Raw genomic sequence first — 23,028 nt, 5'->3', positions numbered from 1 at the left:
TTGAAAGGAGGCTTCCGAGCCTCTTGAAAGGAGGCTTCCGAGCCTCTTGAAAGGAGGCTTCCGAGCATCTTGAAAGGAGGCTTCCGAGCCTCTTGAAATCTTGGAATCTTGGCTAAAAGTTTGCTGAGGTCGACAACATTCATTGCAGCCAGCGTAATTATAAAAAAAACGTAGATAATGTGATTATTTTTTTAATACTATTTTTGTAAAAGAAAATAAAAATGTTTAGAGTTACGTCAAAATGTATAGTTTGCAGGTGCTTCATACGAAAACTGTAACAAAGAATAAGGGATTGAAACAAATCGAAATCAATTCAGAGTTTAGGTTCGAGTTCGTCGAGAAATGATTTGCTAACTTACTTGACATAATAATAATTAATAATAATAATAATGAAATTCAGTGTGTTATCACCCCAATATAATATTTCTTGTTTTTATGTTTCTGCATTATTGAATTGCTTGGCTTGCCTAAGTCATTCAATACTGATTACCAAGTCAAATGTACAACTGCCGTAATATGGTTAACAGACGTAACCGCCGACTTGCACGATATTTATTTTATATTTATTAAGTATAAAGCTAAGTCAATCAGCAAAATATCGTACATATACGTAGCTTTTCCTTTCTAAACGCTCATTCCAGCAGAAACAGTTTGTTCCAAAAGACCAACATCCGAATGGTTTCGCACTGATTGAATAAATATTCCATGAACTATAAGCACAGTTGAGTCTCATGTAGCGCGTTCAATTGGAGTGACATTTCCGAACGTTTGGAGAAAGCTGGTAGTAACAGAATTCTTCAACGTAAACTGGAATTAAAAATGCATATAAAAGTGAAGCAAAGAGATGAACATGTTATAACTAAACTTAAGTAAAACATGTTCTCAAATATATACCTACTAATAAGATAAATCTGCAAAATCGTCACAAATGGCCAGAAGAACGGAGGCCAAAAAAGCGGACAGAAACCCACAACGAAAGAACCTATACTGCTGAAGACCCGACTGTTGAAGTCTGTTCCCCGTATCCGTCGTGGTTAGCAACTAACAAGACCATAAATACTGACATAGACCGCAATAAGATAGAACTTCCAACTGATGATGGGCAATCTGGAAATGGATGTGGAAAGCCCTTGAAATATTTGCACACTCTCGACAAAACTTCCACCTAGGATAGCCACTGGGCGGGACCTCACTCCCGGCCCAGAATCCGCTCCGGCCGCAAGCATAACCACCGCCTATTTCCATTTGCAAGCGACGATCTTCACACTTTAAAAGTTTTCATCCCCGTTGCTGTTGCTCCCGTCACGCCAACTTTCGTTAAAGTTGCAAATCACTTCTTAATGGATGGAGAGATAGACAGCGCTCGCTGTGTGGAGATAGAGAGAGAGACTCTGATACTAAGAGGCATGCTGGGAAAACGGCAATATGGGACGAGCCGGGGAGGGGTACAAAACCTTCCTTTGTCCATTTTTAGAAACGGATCGATACCGGTGACGACAGGCCAGCCATAGCAGAAGTTCATTCCAAAGTGTGACTCTTCCCATAACCATCATCGATGAAAAGGGAACACTGCTGAAAGTACCCTCGCCCGTCCATTTACCTCTGGATGTCGGCTTTCGCATAAAGTGATTTCCGCCAAACGGCGAACGGAGTCGGTGACGGTGACCCACAGCCGTAAGGTTGCCCCGCTCGTGTACCGGCCAGGCAGTCAGTATAAGTGTCATTGATATCATCAAAGATTAACGATGCACCTATCACCATCGGGCGGGACCACTCGATGCATGTGTTATCGATTCTGAATGGTGCTCTTGACTTCCATTGGAGCACTAAAGTATGCATGCATGTATGGTGGTTGCTTGCAGAGGGTGGGATACACTTCAATTGATTTGGGGTAATGTCTTGGAAATGTAGCATGACCAGGCAAATATTGTATGATGCTGAGCATGAACCCGACTGTTTACAATATAATGTTGGCTTTGCGTATCTCATAATGCAGATCAGAGAAGCGTCAAATTAGAAATCTTGGTTACACTAGGAGGGAAAGATGCAATATGGACAATTTTCGAAAGCAGTAGTGTGTGTCATCCAAAAAATAATGATCATAGGTAACTGACACCTTGGAGATATCAGTTGTCATATGAGCGCTGCGTAGATTGATTGCTGCTCAAGTAGAAGAAAAAGTAACCCGCGATACTTTTAGTGTTGTGTCATCGACCTATTCGTTTTCTGATGGTAAATACGTCTTGAGTCCGATCTCTGACCGGTGATGATTAGCCTTTCCCATATACAAAAAATACGCAAAGCCTATATATTCGCTCCGAAAACAGACTGTTAATCGGAGGCCCGGAGACCCATAGTGTTATACATATACAAATGGACTCAGGTAGACGATTTGAGATGGGGCAGCAGGGACAGCAGGGACAGCATGATGTCCAAGGGCTTGACGACCCCTCCCCAGCTGTCTGCGAGTCAGGGAGAACTGCCTAGGGCGTGGTGGGATTTAGCAGTGGGCTCTGCTAAAATCCCTCCCAAAAAACCACAAGTGCCCGTAAGCGGACTCTATCAAAGCGACTGTGTGCCGCTTCAAAGCACAAGCCCACGGAGTGCCAATTGGCATGTGGAGTGTCCCTACTTCGGTAGGGTAGTGCGTGAGCTGCTTCGGCAGGGAGTGAGTGATCTGTTTGTGCTGAGGCAGGAGTGTCATAGCGTGTCGCCGCCGCTATTGTCACCTCGAAGCGCAGCAGAAGTCTGAGTATGGACTGCACATGCTAAGGTAAGAGTGTCGTAGCGTAGTATCGTTGATTGGTCCCTACATACCGCTATCGACACCTCGAGGCATGACAGTGGAGTGTTAGAGTTAGTTGTGGAGTGTACCTACTTCGGTAGGGTAGCGCGTGAGCTGCTTCGGCAGGGAGTGAGTGATCTGGTTGTGCTGAGGCAGGAGTGTCATAGCGTGTCGCCGCTATTGTCACCTCGAAGCGCAGCAGAAGTCTGAGTATGGACTGCACATGCTGAGGTAGGAGTGTCGTAGCGTAGTATCGTTGATTCGTCCCTACATACCGCTATCGACACCTCGAGGCATGGCAGTGGAGTGTTACAGTGAGCACCCGAATAAGGGTCACATGGAGCGAATGGTCTTTGGAGAAGCTGCTTCGGCGGCAGGGTAGCAGTGGGTTGTACCCACACACCTACAGTTGTGCACATGTGGTGCATGGGGAGTGTCCCTGCTTCGGCAGGGTAGCGCGTGGTCTGCTTCGGCAGTGGTGTGATTGATCTGCTCGTGCTGAGGCAGGAGTGTCGTAGCGCAATATCTGTAGGCCCAGGCAGTTACCGCTATTGACACCTCGAGGCATGGCAGCGGAGCGTCCGGGAGAGCATCCAAGTAAGACTCAAATGGAGTGAATGGTGTGCGAGCACCCAAGTCAGTCTCGCGTGGGACGAGTGCCTGTGTGAGCGATAATGAGCGAGTACGCTTAGTACTGCCGTCCCCCCAGAAGTAGTACTGCGAGGTAGTTCCTGGGGGAAACGATGGTGGAGCCCAAGGGAGTTTAGTCGGTATTACCGGTATGGTCGAGTCCGACACTCCAGTACACTTCCGTGTGGTAGTTTGGCAACTACAATGCACGTGTACTGGGTTAGTGTGTAAATGCATTCTCCCTTGTAAAAAAAAAAAAAAAAAAGAAAAAAAAAAAAGACGATTTGAGATGGGGCTGCGAAATGGTGAGTTGACATCTGGGAAGGAGCGACCTACACAGCTCTGGTCCTCACAAGTTCCAATCTCACGCTTCCACGGGTCTTCCGATGACAATCGACCGCCAGCTATGGGTTGCGTACTTAGCTGGTAGTGCAGCCTGGGCACTGTTGTCCTTCTGACATCAGCTAGAGTGAGTGGGTGCGACCAACGGAACCATCGTCCCTAACCCCTAATCCCAAGGCGTTAAGCAACCCGTGCCAAAGGGGATGCATGGCCAGGGGGTGAAATAATGAGCTAGGCCTTTAACGGAGCCTGTGGGGTACCTGGGCACTATTTACAGTAATTGTTCCTTACCGTGTCATGCTGGGGTCTGGCGTGGTGGACCTCTTTTCCCGAGCAACTCGTGGGACCAAAATGGAAAAACAAGTCAATTCTTCAATTAGTGGTAGTAGTGTAGGCGACAACCCCTTCGCAAGAGGTGGGTTGTTCAGGTCTCCGCCTAGGAGGCCAGAGGCAAGAGTCGGAAGCTCAGTGCGCAGCGCCAGCGTGGGTCACTTAACCATCTCCCAGGTTCCGCCGGTAGAGGTTATAGACGGTCCATGGCTTGTGAAGGCGATGAACCGCAAACGCGATGGGCTTTCGGCCTTCGAGGTGGCGACGGAACAGCTGGACGCCATCATCGACTTTGCGTCATCGAAGCATAATATCAGTAAGGAACTCAAGAGGAGCTTGAGCATCGAAAGTCGATGCTGGACGCCAAGCTGGAGAGGCGTCCGACCTGGCCAATTCTCAATGGGAAACAATGGGAAAAGATTCGGCGTCGAATGCAATTTGTTGCGAGCAAACCACTTGAGGATAAGTGCCTGAAAAATGAGTGACATTTTTTGCTTCGTTTTGTGCGCACACACATAGACACCACCTCAATTCGTCGAACTGAGTCGATTGGTATATAACACTGTGAGTCTCCGGGCCTTCTATAAAAAGTTTGTTTTTGGAGCGATCATATGGCCTTTACCGTATACTTAGTATACAAGAAAGGCAAAAACGTCACCAAACACAAAACATAACCGATTGCGATGGCCACTATGACCGAGCTCTGCGAACGAACTCTATGCTAAGTACCACAAAGAGCATGTACCATATTTGAATTGGAACGATAGGCCTTCGGCTACGTCGGTAAACCTTGGGACCTTACTCCAAGGATTTCTTGTATGACTAAGCTCTTACTGTAGGGATATTTTGATGGCTCAGAACATAGTAAGTTAAAGTTTACTATACGTGTCGAGTACTGTTCTCTTTAGCAAAGCAATAATTTCAAGGATTTCGCAAGTGTGCATTTGTTTCGGTTAATAACTCAAATATTTCTACTTTTACACAAACAACTAATTCAAAAAAAGCCTAGACTTGAAATTGTGTGATTCGATCTAACTATTTTATTTATCATCAGTGTAAGGCCGGAGTGGCCTGTGCTGCACATAAAAGACTTCTTCATTCAGCACGGACCATGGCTGCACATCGCCAACCACGCAGTCTGCGGAGGGTCCGCAAGTCGTCCTCCACCTGATCGATTCACCTTGCCCGCTGTGCACCTCGCCTTCTTGTTCCCGTCGGATCGTTGTCGAGAACCATTTTCACCGGATTACTTTTCGACATTCTGGCTACGTGCCCCGCCCACCGCAGTCTTCCGATTTTCGCGGTGTGAACGATGGATGGTTCTCCCAATAGCTGATGCTACTCGTGGTTCATTCGCCTCCTCCACGTACCGTCCGCCATCTGCACCCCACCATAGATGGTACGCAACACTTTCCTTTCGAAAACTCCCAGTGCGCGTTGGTCCTCCACGAGCATCGTCCAGGTCTCGTGTCCGCAGAGAACTACCGGTCTTATAAGCGTTTTGTAGATAGTCAGTTTGGTACGGCGGCGACCTCTATTCGATCGGAGCGTCTTGCGGAGTCCAAGTACGTACGATTTCCAGCCACTATATGTCTCCGAATTTCAGTGAGCCCAAGTACACGAATTCATCAACCACCTCGATTTCGTCACCACCGATAGAAACTCGTGGTGGGCGGCTCACATTGACCTCTCTTGAGCCTCTTCCTATCATGTACTTCGTCTTCGACGTGTTGATGACTAGTCCAATCCGTTTAGCTTCGCTTTTCAGTCTGATGTAGGCTTCCTCCATCCTCTCAAAGTTACGTGCCATATCAATGTCGTCGGCGAAACCAAATAACTGGACGGACTTCGTAAAAATCGTACCACTCGTGTCAATCCCTGCCCTTCGTATTACTTCCTCCAAAGCGATGTTGAATAGCAGACACGAAAGACCATCACCTTGCCGTAACCCTCTGCGGGTTTCGAAGGGACTCGAGAATGCCCCTGAAACTCGAACTACGCACATCACCCGATCCATCGTCGCTTTGATCAACCGTGTCAGTTTATCCGGAAAACCGTGTTCGTGCATTAGCTGCCATAGCTGGTCCCGATCGATTGTATCATATGCGGCTTTGAAGTTGATGAATAGATGATGTGTGGGCACGTTGTATTCGCGGCATTTCTGCAGTACTTGGCGAATGGCAAACACCTGGTCCGTGGTGGAGCGTTCGCCCATAAAACCCGTCTGGTACTGCCCCACGAACTCCCTTGCAGTTGGTGCTAGTCGACGGCATAAAATTTGGGAGAGTACCTTGTAGGCGGCGTTCAGCAATGTGATTGCGCGGTAGTTGCTACAATCCAGCTTATCGCCATTTTTGTAGATGGGACACACGACACCTTCCATCCACTCCTGCGGCAGAACCTCATCCTCCCAAACCTTGGAAATCACCCAGTGCAGCGCTCTAGCCAGTGCTTCAACACCGTGTTTAAACAGCTCTCCTGGTAGTTGATCAACTCCAGGGGCTTTGTTGTTTTTCAGCCGGCCGATCTCCTCCTGGATTTCCTGGAGATTCGGAGCCGGAAGTCGCATGTCCTGCGCGCGTGCTCCTAGGTTCATTACCATACCGCCACCGTTGTCTGCCATATCGCCATTCAGGTGCTCTTCGTAGTGCTGCCGCCACCTTTGGATCACCTCACGCTCATTCGTAAGAAGGTTCCCGTTTATGTCCTTACACATATCGGGCTGTGGCACGTGGCCCTTACGTGAACGGTTCAACTTCTCATAGAACTTTCGTGCGTTATTAGCGCGGTACAGTTCCTCCGTCTCTTCACGGTCTCGATCTTCCTGCTGGCGCTTTTTCCTCCGGAAAATCGAGTATTTTTTCTGTTCCGCGCCCGTTTGTATCGTGCCTCGTTCGCCCTCGTGCGGTGTTGCAGCAATCTTGCCCATGCTGTATTCTTCTCTCCTACTAACTGCTCACATTCGCCGTCATACCAGTCGTTTCTCTGATCCGGAGCCACCGTGCCTAGTGCAGCGGTTGCGGTGCTTCCAATGGCGTATCGAATATCTCTCCAGTCATCTTCAAGAGATGCTGCGCCTAGCTGCTCTTCCGTTGGGAGTGCCACTTCTAGCTGCTGCGCGTAGTCTTGGGCTAGTCTACCGTCTTGTAGCCGCCCAATGGTAAGCTGCGGCGGACGACTCCGACGCGTGTTGTACACCGTCGAGAGTTTTGAGCGCAGACATACTGCAACGAGGTAGTGGTCGGATTAAATATTCGCACTGCGGTAAGTGCGTACGTTCGTGATGTCGGAGAAGAATTTACCGTCGATTAGAACATGGTAGATTTGGTTTTCCGTTACTTGATTAGGTGATTTCCATGTGGCCTTGTGTATATTCTTACGGGGGAAGAAGGTGCTTCGGGCTACCATTCCGCGGGAGGCTGCAAAGTTTATACATCGTTGGCCGTTGTCGTTCGATACGGTATGCAGACTATCCGGTCCGATGACCGGTCTATACATTTCCTCCCTTCCTACCTGAGCGTTCATGTCACCGATGACGATTTTGACGTCCCGCAGTGGGCATCCATCGTATGTCTGCTCCAGCTGCGCATAGAACGCTTCTTTCTAGTCGTCGGATCTCCCTTCGTGTGGGCAGTGCACGTTGATGATGCTATAGTTAAAGAAACGGTGATTCGATTTAAATTATGTTCATAAGTGGTGAACGTTTCTGGGATAACGCAAAAATTCTTAAGGGTTTTCGGTCATTTGGCCCAATTCCGTTTGGCCGAATGTCGTTTGGCCGAAAGGGTAATTTGGCCGAATGCCGTTTGGCCGAATAGTTGAAATATGTTTCCTATGTGAGTAGTGAGACGTAAGAAGTGTTAGTAGTGGGAAGCGTGGGAGCTAGTAGCAAGCAAATACGAAGAATGATAATCTCTGAATAAAGAAGAAAAAAAGAGTAGGAAGAAAGAAGAAAAGGGGAAGAAGGAAAAAGAAAAAAGGAAGAAGCTAGAAGGAATGAAGAATGAAGAAGGGAGAAAGAAGAAGCAAGAAGAAACATAGGAAAAAGAAAAAAGGAAGAAGGAAGGAAGAAGAAGGAAGAAAGAAGAAGGAAAAAAGGAGAAAGAAAAAGGAAGAAGAAAGAGGGAGAAGGAAGAAAGAAGAAGGAAAAAGGAAGAAAGAAGAGGGAAGAATGTAGAAAAAATAAGGAAGTAGGAAAAAAGGAGGAAGGGAGAAAAAAGAAGAAATAAAGGAAGAAGATTGAAGGAAGAAGGAAGAAAGATAGAAAGGAGAAGGAAAAATGAAGAAGGAAGAAGGCAGAAGGAAGAGGGAAGAAGGAAGAAGGAAGAGGAAAGAAGGAAGAAAGAAAAGATAAGAAGGAAGGAGGAAGAAGGAAGAAGAAACCAACAGGAAGAAAGAAGGAAAAAGGAAGGAAGAAAGAGGATGGAATAAAGAAGAGGGAAAAAGGGAGAAGGCAGAAATAAGACGGAAAAAAGAAGAAGGAAGCAAGAAGAAGGAAGAAGGAAGGAAGAAAAAGGAAGAAGGAAGGAAGAAGAAGAAAGAAGGAAATAAGAAGAAGGAAGAAGGACGAAGAAAAGAAAAAAGAATAAAGTACTAAGGAAGAAGGGCGAAGAAAGAAAAAAGAAATAAAGTAATAAGGAAGAAGGAAAAAGTAGAAGATAGTAGGAAGCAAGAAGAAGGATGAAGGAAGAAGAAATAAGGAAGGAGGAAGGAAGAAGGGAGATGGAAGAAAGAAGAAGGACGAAGAAAGGAAGAAAAAAGGGAGAAGGACGAAGGCAGAGAGAAAAAGTTTTCTGATTTTAGTTCTCGGCTCACTCTTGTCTTTCCACTTTTCAATTTTCCCTTCTCTTTTCCTACTTTACTCACTTCTCATTTTTCATTCTTCACTATTTGTAATCTGAGGTCAAACTATTCGGTCAAACGGCATTTGGCCAAACGACTCGTTCGACTATAAATTAAAATCCGTCCCCAATGCTATTCATGCAATATACGAAATTTAAACGAATTTATATTTGGCCTTGCTCGGAATCTCTGAACTAAGTTGCGGTATGATTGACGTCGTATCTCGTTTGAATTAATTCAACCATCAATACCACATATGCAGCAAGTAGATAATTAAATCCAAATTTATTTACATACACATTTACACATTCAACTAGTACATATGAAAACTGTAACTGTTCCGGGAATGGGTTGGAACGTTTTCGGATACCTTTTGAAGCACGCCGTTTTAGGTTAATGCGAGCTCAAAACTACAAGTTTATTTTAGATTTAGTTTAGATTTACAACTGCTAGTTTAAGTAGGTTACTTACATTGGTCTCCTAGTTCTAAATTCACTTTTAATTCTCAGGATGACAGTATAATATTAGAAGATAATATAACGTTATAATCTTGTCTAGCTCTGCCTTTTTCGTGTTGGTGAAGAATGGTTTGAGAAAGACGAACGGAAATTGAGATGACAAGCACTGACAGCTAGCCGACTATGACGTCTTGTTGAGAAGTGCAGGGATGTGCGCTATCGTGGGACAGTGGCGTAGTTTCGCCCCAACATCCCCGACCCGTAATGCATCTCCAGCGATTTCGAAGGAGCTGCGTTACCTCCAACTCCATAATCGTTCGGCTTCATAATGTCCAAGATGGCAACCTTAGTCATCGGTCGTCGCAAAACTCCTGCTGAAGTATGCACCAGCACTTGTCGGCTTCGCCCATCTCGCCCTTTCACGACCGAAACAATCCTACCACGAAGCCATCCATTCCTGACGGATGCGTCAACGATAACAGCCAAATCTCCAACGTTCGGTTCCTTCGATTCACCGTACCACTTCGTTCTGTTGGCAATGGTAGGGAGATACTCCCGCACCCATCTACTCCAGAACTGGTCGATCAGATTCGTTGTCAATCGCCAATTAGTCCGGAGACACTCTGGACGATCCGGGATGGAAATAGGGGGTTGAGTAACACCCTGTGAGCTCAATAACAAAAAGTGGTTGGGCGTAAGCGCCTCCTGCGTTTCTGATTCCAGCGGTACATACGTTAATGGTCTTGAGTTGACTATCCCTTCCGCTTCGACTAGCAACGTGATAAAGGTTTCGTCATCCGGGTTTCTGGTAGTTGTTATGGATGAAAAGGGGATTTTGATGGATCTTACGAGCCTCTCCCACGACCCTCCCATGTGGGGAGCTGATGGTGGATTGAATATCCACTTGGAAGCCGCGTTGGTGAATATTGCAGACAACTGATGGTTTATCCCCTGGATTGTATGCTGCAACTCGCGGCTGGCACCGATGAAGTTGGTGCCGTTGTCGCTTCTAATCTCCAAAGGTGCTCCTCGTCGCTATGGCCGCTATCGCCGGATGGCCATCTTACACGCTTCAGTGGACAGAGAATGCACGACCTCTAAATGAACGGCACAAATGGTGAGGCATGTAAACAAAGCCACCCATCGCTTCGCCAGAGATTGTCCGACTTTGACTTGGATGGGACCGAAGTAGTCCAGCCCAACGAAACTGAATGGTCGAGTATATGGGCTAAGCCTCGCTTCAGGAAGCGGCGCTTCGCGGGGACATGATGGTTTTGCTTTAGAGACTCTACACTGCATACACGTTCTGGATAGATTCCGCACCAATGATCGGAGACAAGGAACGTGGAATCGTTGGCGGACCTCGTTGATAACAGTTTCGTGGTTACCGTGCAGATAGATTCGATGGTACCATTCGACGATCAGATTAGTGAGGCGATGTCCTTTCGGCAGAATTATGGGAATTTTGTATCGTAGGGAACAAAGATTGCTCCGGATAATCTTATATCCATTCAGACTACTCCACGCTCGTCGAGGAATGGTGATAATTTGTAGAGCCGACTCGTTCGAATTTGTTTCCTCATCCGTCCTTCATTCGCTTTCCGGAGCTGGAGTATTTCGTCTGGAAACTCTGCTTGCTGCACCAATTGCCACAAAGAATTTTCTGCCATGTTGAGTTCATCGTATGTTATATGCGATGATTGCAGCAACTGTTTCGCCGCCTTACGCCGACAGTTGTCAATGAAGCGATGGACGTAAGCAACCGTTCGACGAAGTCTTTCAAACTTTGAAAAGCGATTCCAATCGATGACTATATCGTTTTGCTCCACCAGGTGGACGTGACAAGGCCTAGCTTCTGCATCCGTTGGTTCGAATTCAGCTTGTCTTGGCCAGGATTCTTCTGGCATCCACAGGAACTCCGGTCCTTGGAACCAACGGCTGTCGGCTTTCAAATTAGGTCCGTTGGCCCACTTTGTTGCATCATCTGCAACGTTCGTTTTGGATGGAACATACCTCCACTCTTCGGGGTTAGATTTAGAGAGAATCTCTCCTATTCGACAAGCGATGAATTGTCGATAGCGACGATGGTCGGAGTGAATCCAAGCGAGAACCGTTTTTGAGTCGGTCCAAAATACTCGCTGTGATATCGGCAAGTTATGGCTGTAAATCACACATGGGCAATTATATAACTCAAATTTCCAGGGAAAAAAGAGGAATAATAATATAACAAATTAAAAATCATTTGTCATAAATTCAAGAATTTCGTAGAACAACGACACTTAAAAGCTTGAAAATCGCTTTAACATGGACAAAACGTGAACGGAACGAATCGACATGTTCACAAGACTTGTAGAGCACACCAAAAGCTTCCGTATAGAGGTTGGAGCCACCTCGAAATTTTATCCGAATTAGCTGAAAATTTGACAGAAGACTTATTTTAGCATAAGCATTGTGATTCTGGGCTGACCGGTTGAATTTTTGATATTTTTGAAAAACATGAAGAGGTCTACTATAAATGTTTGAAAAACCATCATACTATGTGAATGTGGAAGTATTTTTGTATTACATAATGAAAATAATAGCAAAATACAAAAAGTTACAGTTTTGATGTAACTTTCAATGTTTGTTTGCTCAACATTCTGGAGCGACTCTAGCATACTGTCCGCAAAACTTCCACTGGAGCACTCAGTTGGGCAACAAAATAACTTTTATTAGTGGTTATTATTAAAATTGCTTCCATCTTCAAAAACGTAACGATTTTCGAAAATATGTTTCACTGGCCAAAACGCCCCAGTGTAGGCAGGACGATATGCCCTTACCAACTGGACACAAGCGCGGCGAGCTTGCAGCAGTTGCTTCCAAATTATATGGAAATTATTGAAATGTAATTAAACCTAATTAAATGGACTTATGTTGGGTTTTTAATGTCAAGCACATAAGGATTTGTAACCTTTTTATTATGGGATTGATAAAATACTAATGAAGGGCTATGGAACGTCTTTAGCTAAGGTGAGGCGTATTTCCCAGGCACTTTTTGAAATCCATTTTTTCACGACTGTTCAAAAAAGCAATATTACGTGATATCTGTAATATTTTTATATGACTACTCACGGGCAATGCATATTCGACTTCTTGCATTACCAATTAACACAAAGTTTGCATAAATTGCGATGATAAGTAAAAAGTTATCAAGGTTTTGCCTTAGGGGGGCATATTATACCGTCCTACCCTAAGTTAAGAAGAATGTCCAATGTTTGCATATGAATTTATTATTCAAACTCAATTCGACCACCCTTGAAAAGTATCAAATAGTCAAACAGAGAACGTTTACAACCATTAGTTCAGCACATTGTTAAACTTCCCCAATGTGCTGAAAAGTGATAAAATGAAAATGTTAGTTCGACTTCAAATAAAGGTAGTAAAAAAATATATAGGCCAAGTAGAATGCTATTTGGATCAGAGCATAAAATATTCACTTTCATGAAGCACATTCACTCCGACTTTTGACATTCGTGTTTTGATTATTCAAAACATAGAATGACTTACTCAGTTGACTTCTTCATAAATTCATTCAATTGATTACCACTGAGTATGGTAGCTGCGCGCGAAAAAAAAAATAGCCTTGATGATATTGACATTTGGCGCTGAAAATGCGCCTCAATTGAACATCGGGAGTAGATCTATGCGTGTATTTATTTAAATCATCAAACATGTGTTCAGTTTTACGACTATTTAATAATTTGTGATATTCAAATAAATACTCATTGACCCATATTCATTCTGAAAATTGACGGTGCAGAGCCGAATATGAATATTTTTAGAAGTGAAGTGACAAAGAAGGCCGATGGGCTTCATAAAAAATAAACGAATATTTAAAGCTCTGATTTGGATCAAATGCTGAAATGAAATCTGTCTTGCGTATTATTCAGCATCTATTTTATTCAGCTATGAAGATTACAAATAAACAATAATTCAACTTAAATGCTGAATTGTAGCTTGTCGTTGTTTGTTGGGTAGTTATACGCCCACAATTCATACATAACGGTTCATTCAAATAAATGTATTCATCCATACAAAAAGTGTTACAGGGGGGAGGGAGTGGACTGGAATTGCCCAATATTTCGTTTCGTTATTTGTGAACGGCCCCTTAAAGTTTTTCTACTACCAATATCGTTTCGCCATTCCTAGTGGCGGTACTTCGGTTGCTAGATCAGGCGTAACAATACTCATTCAAGCCACGCAATAAGGCAGAAAGTGACACTAATTTGCAATCACTTTGATGTGTGAGTTATTCTATTGCTGTAGATTAGAAGCGACATTAACAATCATGCCTTCGCATCCACCGCCTTCAAGTGACTAATGTCATTGTCTTTGCTTGTGTAATTTAATAAATTGACATCCCTATAAATATCCAGAAAACTTTGTTAGTTTGCTAATGAATAAGAGTGCTAATGAAATCTTGATTATTCCCTCCAAAGAGTGAACTCTTTCTCCATGCTCACAAGGCGAAGGCGCCTGTGGTACTGATGAAGATGGGAAAATAGTCGAAATTGGATCAGTAACTCATCCCGGCATCCGACGATGGCATCCGATGAGCTCACGGGATGGCATCCCCCGATGTACTTTCCATAACGCAATTTTGTACCATCATATCAACACGTTCTCCGCCTCCGGGTGGCAGCTCCCGAGTTGCGCGGCGTGACGATCGGTGGGAGGAATACGTGCAGTAATTCTTCACGTTCCCATCCGGTGGGTACTCTGTCTTCCATCTCATCCCATCTCAACTGAACGCACACATCTTGAGGCAACAACGCTTCCATGGTAGCACCTGCACAGTTGTTAATGAAATTATTACGACGTGCACAAATGCAGTGCATACAAATGGCAGTTATGGCAACTTTCTGTGCAGGATCTTCACACTTACAAGGGATGCACCTCCGTAGCCGACAGAAGTTGATGGAAACAAGAAAGGATATCCGAGCTTCGCTTTCGAACAAGTGGTGCGAAGTGTCAAGTGTTACCGTACAAATTTTCACGTGCTGGGTAACTTAATATCTTGTTTCTTATGCAGTAGGTTGCCCTAATTTTAATTACTTCTGATATGTAAACCGAATAGAACTAATCCGCTTGTAGCCATCAAGAGGAACGTTACAAAAGAGAGCTTCGAATTTCAATTTACATACTTGAAATTCAAAGCTTAACACCTACGAATATGGGAGTATTCAGGAGTTCAATCAAGGGGAGTTAAACTATTGCAGAGCTTTTCTGGTCTGTGTTGAAAAAAATTGGAATTGCTAAAGGCGTGATTTACTTTTTTTATTGCTTTTAAAGATCCTGCATTTTAAAATTTCTGATTTATTTAATGTTTTTGAAGGAAAAAAGCATTTTTGGATTAAATTGGAAATTACTTACAGAAAAGTTTATAAAACAAAATATGGCCAGAACATATCGAAAGAGATCGGTTTTGGAGTGATGCTACACAGCCAGAAAAATTACGTGAATTCACGTTCGCAAAAATAGACGATACTGCTGTTATTTTAAATCTAGAACAATTTAAAATTACACGATCGTGTGAAAAAAAGCAGATTTAATTGAAATTTAAAAAAAAAACTTATTACTTAAACCATTACTTATTTTACATGACTACTTTTAAGGGTATGCGATAAGACACTTTTTCCTAACGAAACGAAACGAAACGAAATTTAAAATGTGTATGTTGATTCGAAACGAAACGAAACGAAATATTAATTATTTCCGCAACTTCGAAACGAAACGAAATCAAGGTCCATTCAATTCGAAATTTTACGAAACGAAACGAAAATTTTAATTTTTTTCCGCGGATGTTTTATTGAATTGATTTTAAAGTTTACAACATGTTTGTTCACACGCAATCGAGATGTATATCTCCAAAATTGAAAATTTTATATGAAAAACTGCAAGTGGGTTTTTCATTATCCTGGTCACTGTAGTAACAAAATAAGCAGTCTGAGATATATCGCCGCTTCTTCGTTTACAATTGACGAAAAGGCAATACCCCAGCATTAGTACAGTTCCTAATTTCATTTTATTATCATATTTAGGATGTGATTCCTTCTTTAGAAGTAGACATTTTGCCTAGACTTGTAGATATAATGTCTTCAATGAAAGCAAAAACCTATCTAGGATCACTTAAAGTGATATTATCCAATTGTAGATATGATTCAATTTTTGAAATGAAGTCTGCGTCTGGAATGGGACAAAGAATATCCATTCGTAAACAGTTTGCTTGGTATAAGACAAATATGAATGTATTTTTTTTGATAAATAGTATCCATCTTTCTGAAAATTGTCTAATATGTTAAATACACCCAATTCTTTTTTTACACGGGTGGGTTTTAGTTGATTATGACCTTCAGCGTTGATGAACCTATGAGTTAACCCCATGAAAAAATTCACAAAAAATCAAAGAAAATTCAGGTGGTATTTAAAAAGCTGTGAAAAATCAGGTTGACCGGGAAATTAAAAAATACCAACCGTGTAAAAACATATTGGAACATTTATGAACACAGCAAGAAATTTTGAAACTTCAACGACGTGTAAATTTGCAGCTTACCGCATCAAACGAATTAACATTCGATATTCAATTAAATTTGACTGAATTTTACAAGCAAGCACAGTTTGAATTTATTTCGATTTAAAAGAATAGTGAGATCGATTGAATGTTACGTTTATTTGCATGCTCCAAATATGTTTAATAAAATTTATAAAATATAAAATTTATCACAGTATACCCCCGCTGATCCGACAAATGTATGGCCGGACCACAGATAACAGATATTGAGGCTGGCATCCGATACGTGTGTAAACATCCGCAACCGTTAATTCAATTGTATTTAAAATGGGGACCGCGTTTGGCAATCGATTGGAGATGGCGCAAGAATCACTGTTATTGAAAACGCAGCCCGAATGCAGCTGTCAAATACATTGGCTGCGTTCGACGGTTGTTAATCCGCTACGTTTGTATGTACTGCCGCAATCAGTTGAGTAGATGGCAGGAGTGGGCCAATGTATATCAATTCAAAAGATTACACAGGATTTTCAATGAAATTTGTTCTAGCATAAATATCTGTTATCTGTGGCCGGACTAACGTGGTTTCTGTCGTTAATCCGACTGTCAAATCCGTATAAATCAACCAAAACAAAATCACAGCACAAATTAGAAAACTGACAGTATTATGTATTTAAATGGGTGTTGATTATTTTTATTCCGGAAAATTCCGAATTAGCGAGATCTGAACTAACGAGTCGTCGGATTAGCGAGGTCCGGATAAGCGGAGAGATACTGTATACAGAAAATCCTATCATTAGTAAATAATTCCAAATCCTCGTTTTACAAAAATACCTTCTTTATGTAATACTTTTTCTATAGCCACCAACAATAATCGGAATTCAGAGTTTTACTATTTCTGTCAAATTCATGAGTAATGGTATAAGTCGTTCACGCCCTTACAGTCAATTTGGGATTAGGAGAGGGAAATTAGTTTGACAATTATAAGAGACCGAGGAATGCTCTGCATCTCAGTGAGCGCCACGGGAAAGGAATCTTTGGTTTGTTGAAAAGGTAATTCATGTGAAGCCTTGGTAAGCGACTAAATATTTATAGTAAACGAAGTTATTATGAAAACTCGAAGACGAAAACCGTGTTTCAAATCAATCTAACTTCGTTTAATCAATGTGCTTCCTTTAATAATAATGTTTTCATTGGGGCCTACTTAACTGTTAAGTGGTGCTTAGTGAACCGCCTAAAACTGGTTTGAGGCATAAGAGGTGAAGAAGTCGGCCGTTAATAGGAAAGAGGAACTTTAAAAATAATTCACAAATTCCATAAGAATTCACGCCATGGCTTTGCCTCTTTGACAAAGTTGTACTGATCAGATTACATTTATACTCTGAGCCTGACGTCTTAAATATTGAGGTAAAATAGTTAAAGATATTTTTCGTTTTCTGTTTGACATTTCTAACAAAACACTGAAGACGTTTTATAGATAAAAACTAAATACGTATTTGTCGACTCAGAATGGGATTATGCAGTAACCGTTAATATGAAAATTTGTATAACATTAAGTTTTGAAAACAGCTTTATGATTTTGTTCAGCGGCGCAGCCAAAATTTTGGAATAATACACTACCGTACGAGACAGTATGGTTTAAGTCTAAATTTGTTTCGAAATTCCGCGGAATTCCGTTAAGTTTCGTTAAAAGCTAATTTTTTCTAGCGAAATTTTTGTGATTTTACGAAACGAAACGAAATCAAGAAATCAGATTTCGCCACGCTCAAATTCCGCGAAATTCCGCGGAATTTCGTTTCGAACCACCTGAAACGAAATTTTTCGAAATACCGCATATGCTTAACTACTTTAAAACCAAGAAAACCATAAAACCCGAATGAAACTGGGCAAGCAGAGGTACTTTCTTCAGATTCTTCAACATTCTTAGGAGCTTCTTCGTTAGACGCCGAAAAAACAATCCATTGTAACAGCACAGCAGCACGTCGTTCAATTCGAAACGAACAATTGAAACTTATTCTGTATCCCATAGAACTACTCGGAAGGATAATTTTTTATACATCCATATCATAGCTCTCTCTTTAGGAGTGGGGGAAAAACTATGTTCCACTGTGTCTACGCCTAAAAAACCTACAGGCTATCCACCTGTCTGATTCACTGCAATAATTCTTGTTATTTGTCACAAATCTGTTTTATCAGTCCTTCTTGAGAATCGGCTTCTGCTAAAATACTCGTTCAAATGTCAAACTGTTGAGAACGATTTACTATACTTGCTGCATGGCGACATTTAAAAAAAATCTTCAAATGTTTACCGTGACCGGAGGTGACTGAAACATAAAAGGGAAAATTTCAGTCATGGGCATCCTTTTGTTCTTGGTTCGTAATTTTGGTCCTTGTTGATATTATGCCGACAATAGCTGGGGGAGAAGTTCGTTTGTGGCAGCCACACGTATCTTTCGAGAGAAAGCAGTTGCTGCCATTCTGACAGCTGTCATTAAAATTTCCCAGAATAATGCAAAACTTCCATAAACGTAAGAAAATTTTCCAGAAACGAAAAAGAATTTTAATCGTGAGAGTTGTAATTATAAATTAAAATTTTTCCATCGAAAAAAAATATTAAATTCCCATAAATAAATCAAAATGAGCAATAAATGATAGTTGAATTTTCCACAAAATATTTATTTGTCCACATGCGCTTCAGCTCCTCGATGAACTTACGCCGAATGGAGTATCCTCCTCCACTGGGCTCGATTTTGGTCATTATTGATTTTTTATAGAAAGCTTTTCAATTTTTTGAGGAGAAATATGTACAGGGGTTAGACAAAATGGCTCACATTGTCTTCTCTTGAACCTCTTCCTATCATGTACTTCGTCTTCGACGTGTTGATGACTAGTCCGATCCGCTTAGCTTCCCTCTTCAGTCTGATGTAGGCTTCCTCCATCTTCTCAAAGTTACGTGCCATAATATCTATGTCGTCGGCGAAACCAAATAGCTGGACGGACTTATTGAAAATTGTACCACTCGTGTTAATCCCTGCTCTTCGTATTACCCCTTCCAAAGCGATGTTGAATAGCAAACACGAAACACCATCACCTTGCCGTAACCCTCTGCGGGTTTCGAAGGGACTCGAGAATGCCCCTGAAACTCGAACTACGCACATCACCCGATCCATCGTCGCCTTGATCAACCGTATCAGTTTATCCGGAAAACCGTGTTCGTGCATTAGCTGCCATAGCTGGTCCCGATCGATTGTATCATATGCGGCTTTGAAGTCGATGAATAGATGATATGTGGGCACGTTGAATTCGCGGCATTTCTGCAGTACTTGGCGAATGGCGAACATCTGGTCCGTGGTGGAGCTTGGTGGAGCGTTCGCCCATAAAACCCGCCTGGTACTGCCCCACGAACTCCCTTGCAGTTGGTGCTAGTCGACGGCATAAAATTTGGGAGAGTACCTTGTAAGCGGCGTTCAGCAGTGTGATTTCGCGGTAATTGCTACAATCCAGCTTATCGCCCTTTTTGTAGATGGGACACACGACACCTTCCATCCACTCCTGCGGCAAAACTTCCTCCTCCCAAATCTTGGTAATGACCCAGTGCAGCGCTCTAGCCAGTGCCTCACCACCTTGTTTAAATAGCTCTCCTGGTAGTTGGTCAACCCCAGGGGCTTTGCCCGAGTAGCACACATGTTACACATTGATCTCAGTAACTTATATGTGACCAGATTCAGTCACAATTAGGTTGCTGCAACCAGTTTCTCTTGAGTTGTGCTGCTTGGGTGTTGTTCTTCAACCGGCCAATCTCCTCCTGGATTTCCTGGAGATCCGGAGCCGGGAAGATTATGTCCTGCGCGCGTTCTCCCAGATCTATCACCATACCGCCATCTTCGTCTGCCACATCGCCATTCAGGTGTTCTTCGTAGTGCTGCCGCCACCTTTGGATCACCTCACGCTCGTTCGTAAGAAGGTTCCCGTTTATGTCCTTACACATATCAGGCTGTGGCACGTGGCCCTTACGTGAACGGTTTAACTTCTCATAGAACTTTCGTGTGTTATTAGCGCGGTACAGTTGCTCCGTTTCTTCACGGTCTCGATCTTCCTGCTGGCGCTTTTTCCTCCGGAAAATCGAGTTTTGTCTGTTCCGCGCCTGTTTATATCGTGCCTCGTTCGCCCTCGTGCGGTGTTGCAGCAATCTCGCCCATACAGCATTCTTCTCTTCTACTAACTGCTCACATTCGCCGTCATACCAGTCGTTTCTCTGATCCGGGGGCACCGTGCCAAGTGCAGCGATTGCGGTGCTACCAATGGCGGATCGAATATCTCTCCAGCCATCTTCAAGAGACGCTGCGCCTAGCTGCTCTTCCGTTGGGAGTGCCACTTCCAGCTGCTGCGCGTATTCTTGGGCTAGTCTACCGTCTCGTAGCCGCCCGATATTAAGCCGCGGCGTCCGACTTCGACGCGTGTTGTACACCGTCGAGAGTTTTGAGCGCAGGCATATTGCAACGAGGTAGTGGTCGGATTCAATATTCGCACTGCGGTAAGTGCGGACGTTCGTGATGTCGGAGAAGAATTTACCGTCGATTAGAACGTGGTCGATTTGGTTTTCCGTTTCGTGGTTAGGTGATTTCCATGTGGCCTTGTGGATATTTTTGCGGGGAAAGAAGGTGCTTCGGACTACCATTCCGCGGGAGGCTGCGAAGTTTATGCATCGTTGGCCGTTGTCATTCGATACGGTGTGCAGACTATCCGGTCCGATGACCGGTCCATACATTTCTCCCTTCCTACCTGTGCGTTCATGTCACCGATGACGATTTTAACGTCCCGCAGTGGGCATCCATCGTATGTCTGCTCCAGCTGTGCGTAGAACGCTTCTTTCTCGTCGTCGGGTCTCCCTTCGTGTGGGCAGTGCACGTTGATGATGCTATAGTTGAAGAAACGGCCTTTAATCCTCAGCTTGCACATCCTTGCGTTGATTGGCTGCCACCCAATCACGCGTTGGCGCATCTTACCCAGCACTATGAAGCCGGTTCCCAGCTCGTTGGTGGTGCCACAGCTTTGGTAGAAGGTAGCCGCTCGATGCCCGCTTTTCCACACTTTCTGTCCTGTCCAGCAAATCTCCTGCAGCGCCACGACGTCGAAGTTGCGGGATGTAATTCATCGTAGATCATCCTGTCGCAACCTGCGAAACCTAGCGACTTGCAATTCCATGTTCCAAGCTTCCAATCGTGATCCTGTATTCGTCGCTCAGGTCTTTGCCGATTATATCGAGTCGCATTATCTCTTATATTGTTCGTAATGTTTGGTTTTCCAGGCAGCTTATTGGGCCTGCGCAAACCTCCTGTCTCGTCGGAGGGCCGTCGTGTCAGGGGCTGTTTAGCGTCCCACCTAACACCAGGACTTGGGCTTGTGCGCTTTGAGCGGCACACGGTCGCTTTGGTGGGAGCCCTACTTGCGGATTCATGCAGCTTTTTATAGAGGTTTAACAGGGCCCACTGTCAATCCCCACCACATCCTAGGCAAGCCCCACAACTCGCAGATGGCCTGGGAGGGATCGTCAAGCCCTTGGACATAGTCCCTGCTGCCCGCTATACTCTTCTAGTATAGCCCCCTGCAAAACCTGAGATTGGTCCTTGGCCACCGGAAATGTTCCGGGTTTTCCGAGAGTATATTCAAGATGCATTTTTCCACTGCTTGTCATTTTATGTGACGTTAACTTTCATCATGTTTTATGCTTTCTCCGAAAACTAGAACTAATATGCCGGCCAATGGTGGCTGTAGATCGAGAATCCATCTAAACTACCCAGAGATACGGCCATTTCCGTAAAAACGGTACCGGGAACATGATGAAATGATAACAGATCGGAATAATGCAAATATGAGTATCTGACTCCATGGATTTGCGAGACGATGATTACAGAAACATTTCCAGAATGATAGTGTTCACTGCCACCTTTATAGCAGGTTCCATGGGCTTCCCAGGAGGGACCGGTTTTGGCACCATCTGGAACCATACATATATGGGTGTCAAAATTCATGTTTTCCCAAGACGATGAATATAGGAACTTTATTAAGGATATATTTTGAGGACTGTAAGACTCTTTGACCAATTTGTAACAGGTTCCGGAAGTTCTGCGAAACTGACATTTGTTCAGGCTGTATGGCCAATCCCCTATCGTTTTCACGAAAATGCCCATATCTCTGCGTATACCTAACGGATTTTCGATCTGCAGCCAGCATTGGTCAGCATTTTTTATTTATCATCAGACTAAGGCCGGAGTGGCCTGTGCTGCACATAAAAGACTTCTCCATTCAGCTCGGTTCATGGCTGCACTTCGCCAACCACGCAGTCTGCGGAGGGTCCGCAAGTCGTCCTACACCTGATCGATCCACCATGCCCGCTGTGCACCTCGCCTTCTTGTTCCCGTCGGATCGTTGTCGAGAACCATTTTCACCGGATTACTGTCCGACATTCTGGCTACGTGCCCGGCCCACCGCAGTCTTCCGATTTTCGCGGTGTGAACGATGGATGGTTCTCCCAACAGCTGATGCAACTCGTGATTCATTCGCCTCCTCCACGTACCGTCAGCCATCTGCACCCCAATTACAGATGGTACGCAACACTTTCCTTTCGAAAACTCCGAGTGCGCGTTGGTCCTCCACGAGCATCGTCCAGGTCTCGTGTCCGTAGAGAACTACCGGTCTTATAAGCGTTTTGTAGATAGTCAGTTTGGTACGGCGGCGAACTCTATTCGATCGGAGCGTCTTGCGGAGTCCAAAGTACGTACGATTTCCAGCTACTATGCGTCTCCGAATTTCTCTGCTGGTATCGTTATCGGCGGTCACCAGTGAGCCCAAGTACACGAATTCGCGGCATTTCTGCAATACCTGACGTATGGCGAACACCTGGTCTGTGGTAGAGCGTTCACCCATAAATCCCGCCTGGTACTGCCCCACGAACTCTCTTGCAATAGGTGTTAGTCGACGGCATATAATTTGGGAGAGTACCTTGTAGGCGGCGTTCAGCAATGTGATTGCGCGATAGTTGCTACAATCCAGCTTATCGCCCTTTTTGTAGATGGGACACACGACACCTTCCA

At 43.9% G+C, this 23,028-nt stretch overlaps 1 protein-coding gene across 1 annotated transcript in view; it reads right to left on the bottom strand.

Annotated features, from left to right (window-relative positions):
• Positions 1 to 9,603: 9,603 nt before the first annotated feature.
• Positions 9,604 to 23,028, bottom strand: part of LOC134204010 (uncharacterized) — a 22,323-nt gene continuing 8,898 nt past the window's right edge. Inside the window, exon 2 of the mRNA XM_062678850.1 lies at positions 9,604 to 10,192. Coding sequence (XP_062534834.1) covers positions 9,604 to 10,192 — 589 coding nt within the window. The remainder of the gene's footprint in view (positions 10,193 to 23,028) is intronic.

The sequence above is a fragment of the Armigeres subalbatus genome, unplaced genomic scaffold (assembly GCF_024139115.2).
Source record: "Armigeres subalbatus isolate Guangzhou_Male unplaced genomic scaffold, GZ_Asu_2 Contig328, whole genome shotgun sequence".
In the NCBI taxonomy this organism is placed as follows: Eukaryota; Metazoa; Arthropoda; class Insecta; order Diptera; family Culicidae; genus Armigeres; species Armigeres subalbatus.
The sequence above is the reverse complement of the archived record's forward strand: the minus strand, read 5'-3'. Positions and strand labels throughout refer to the sequence as shown.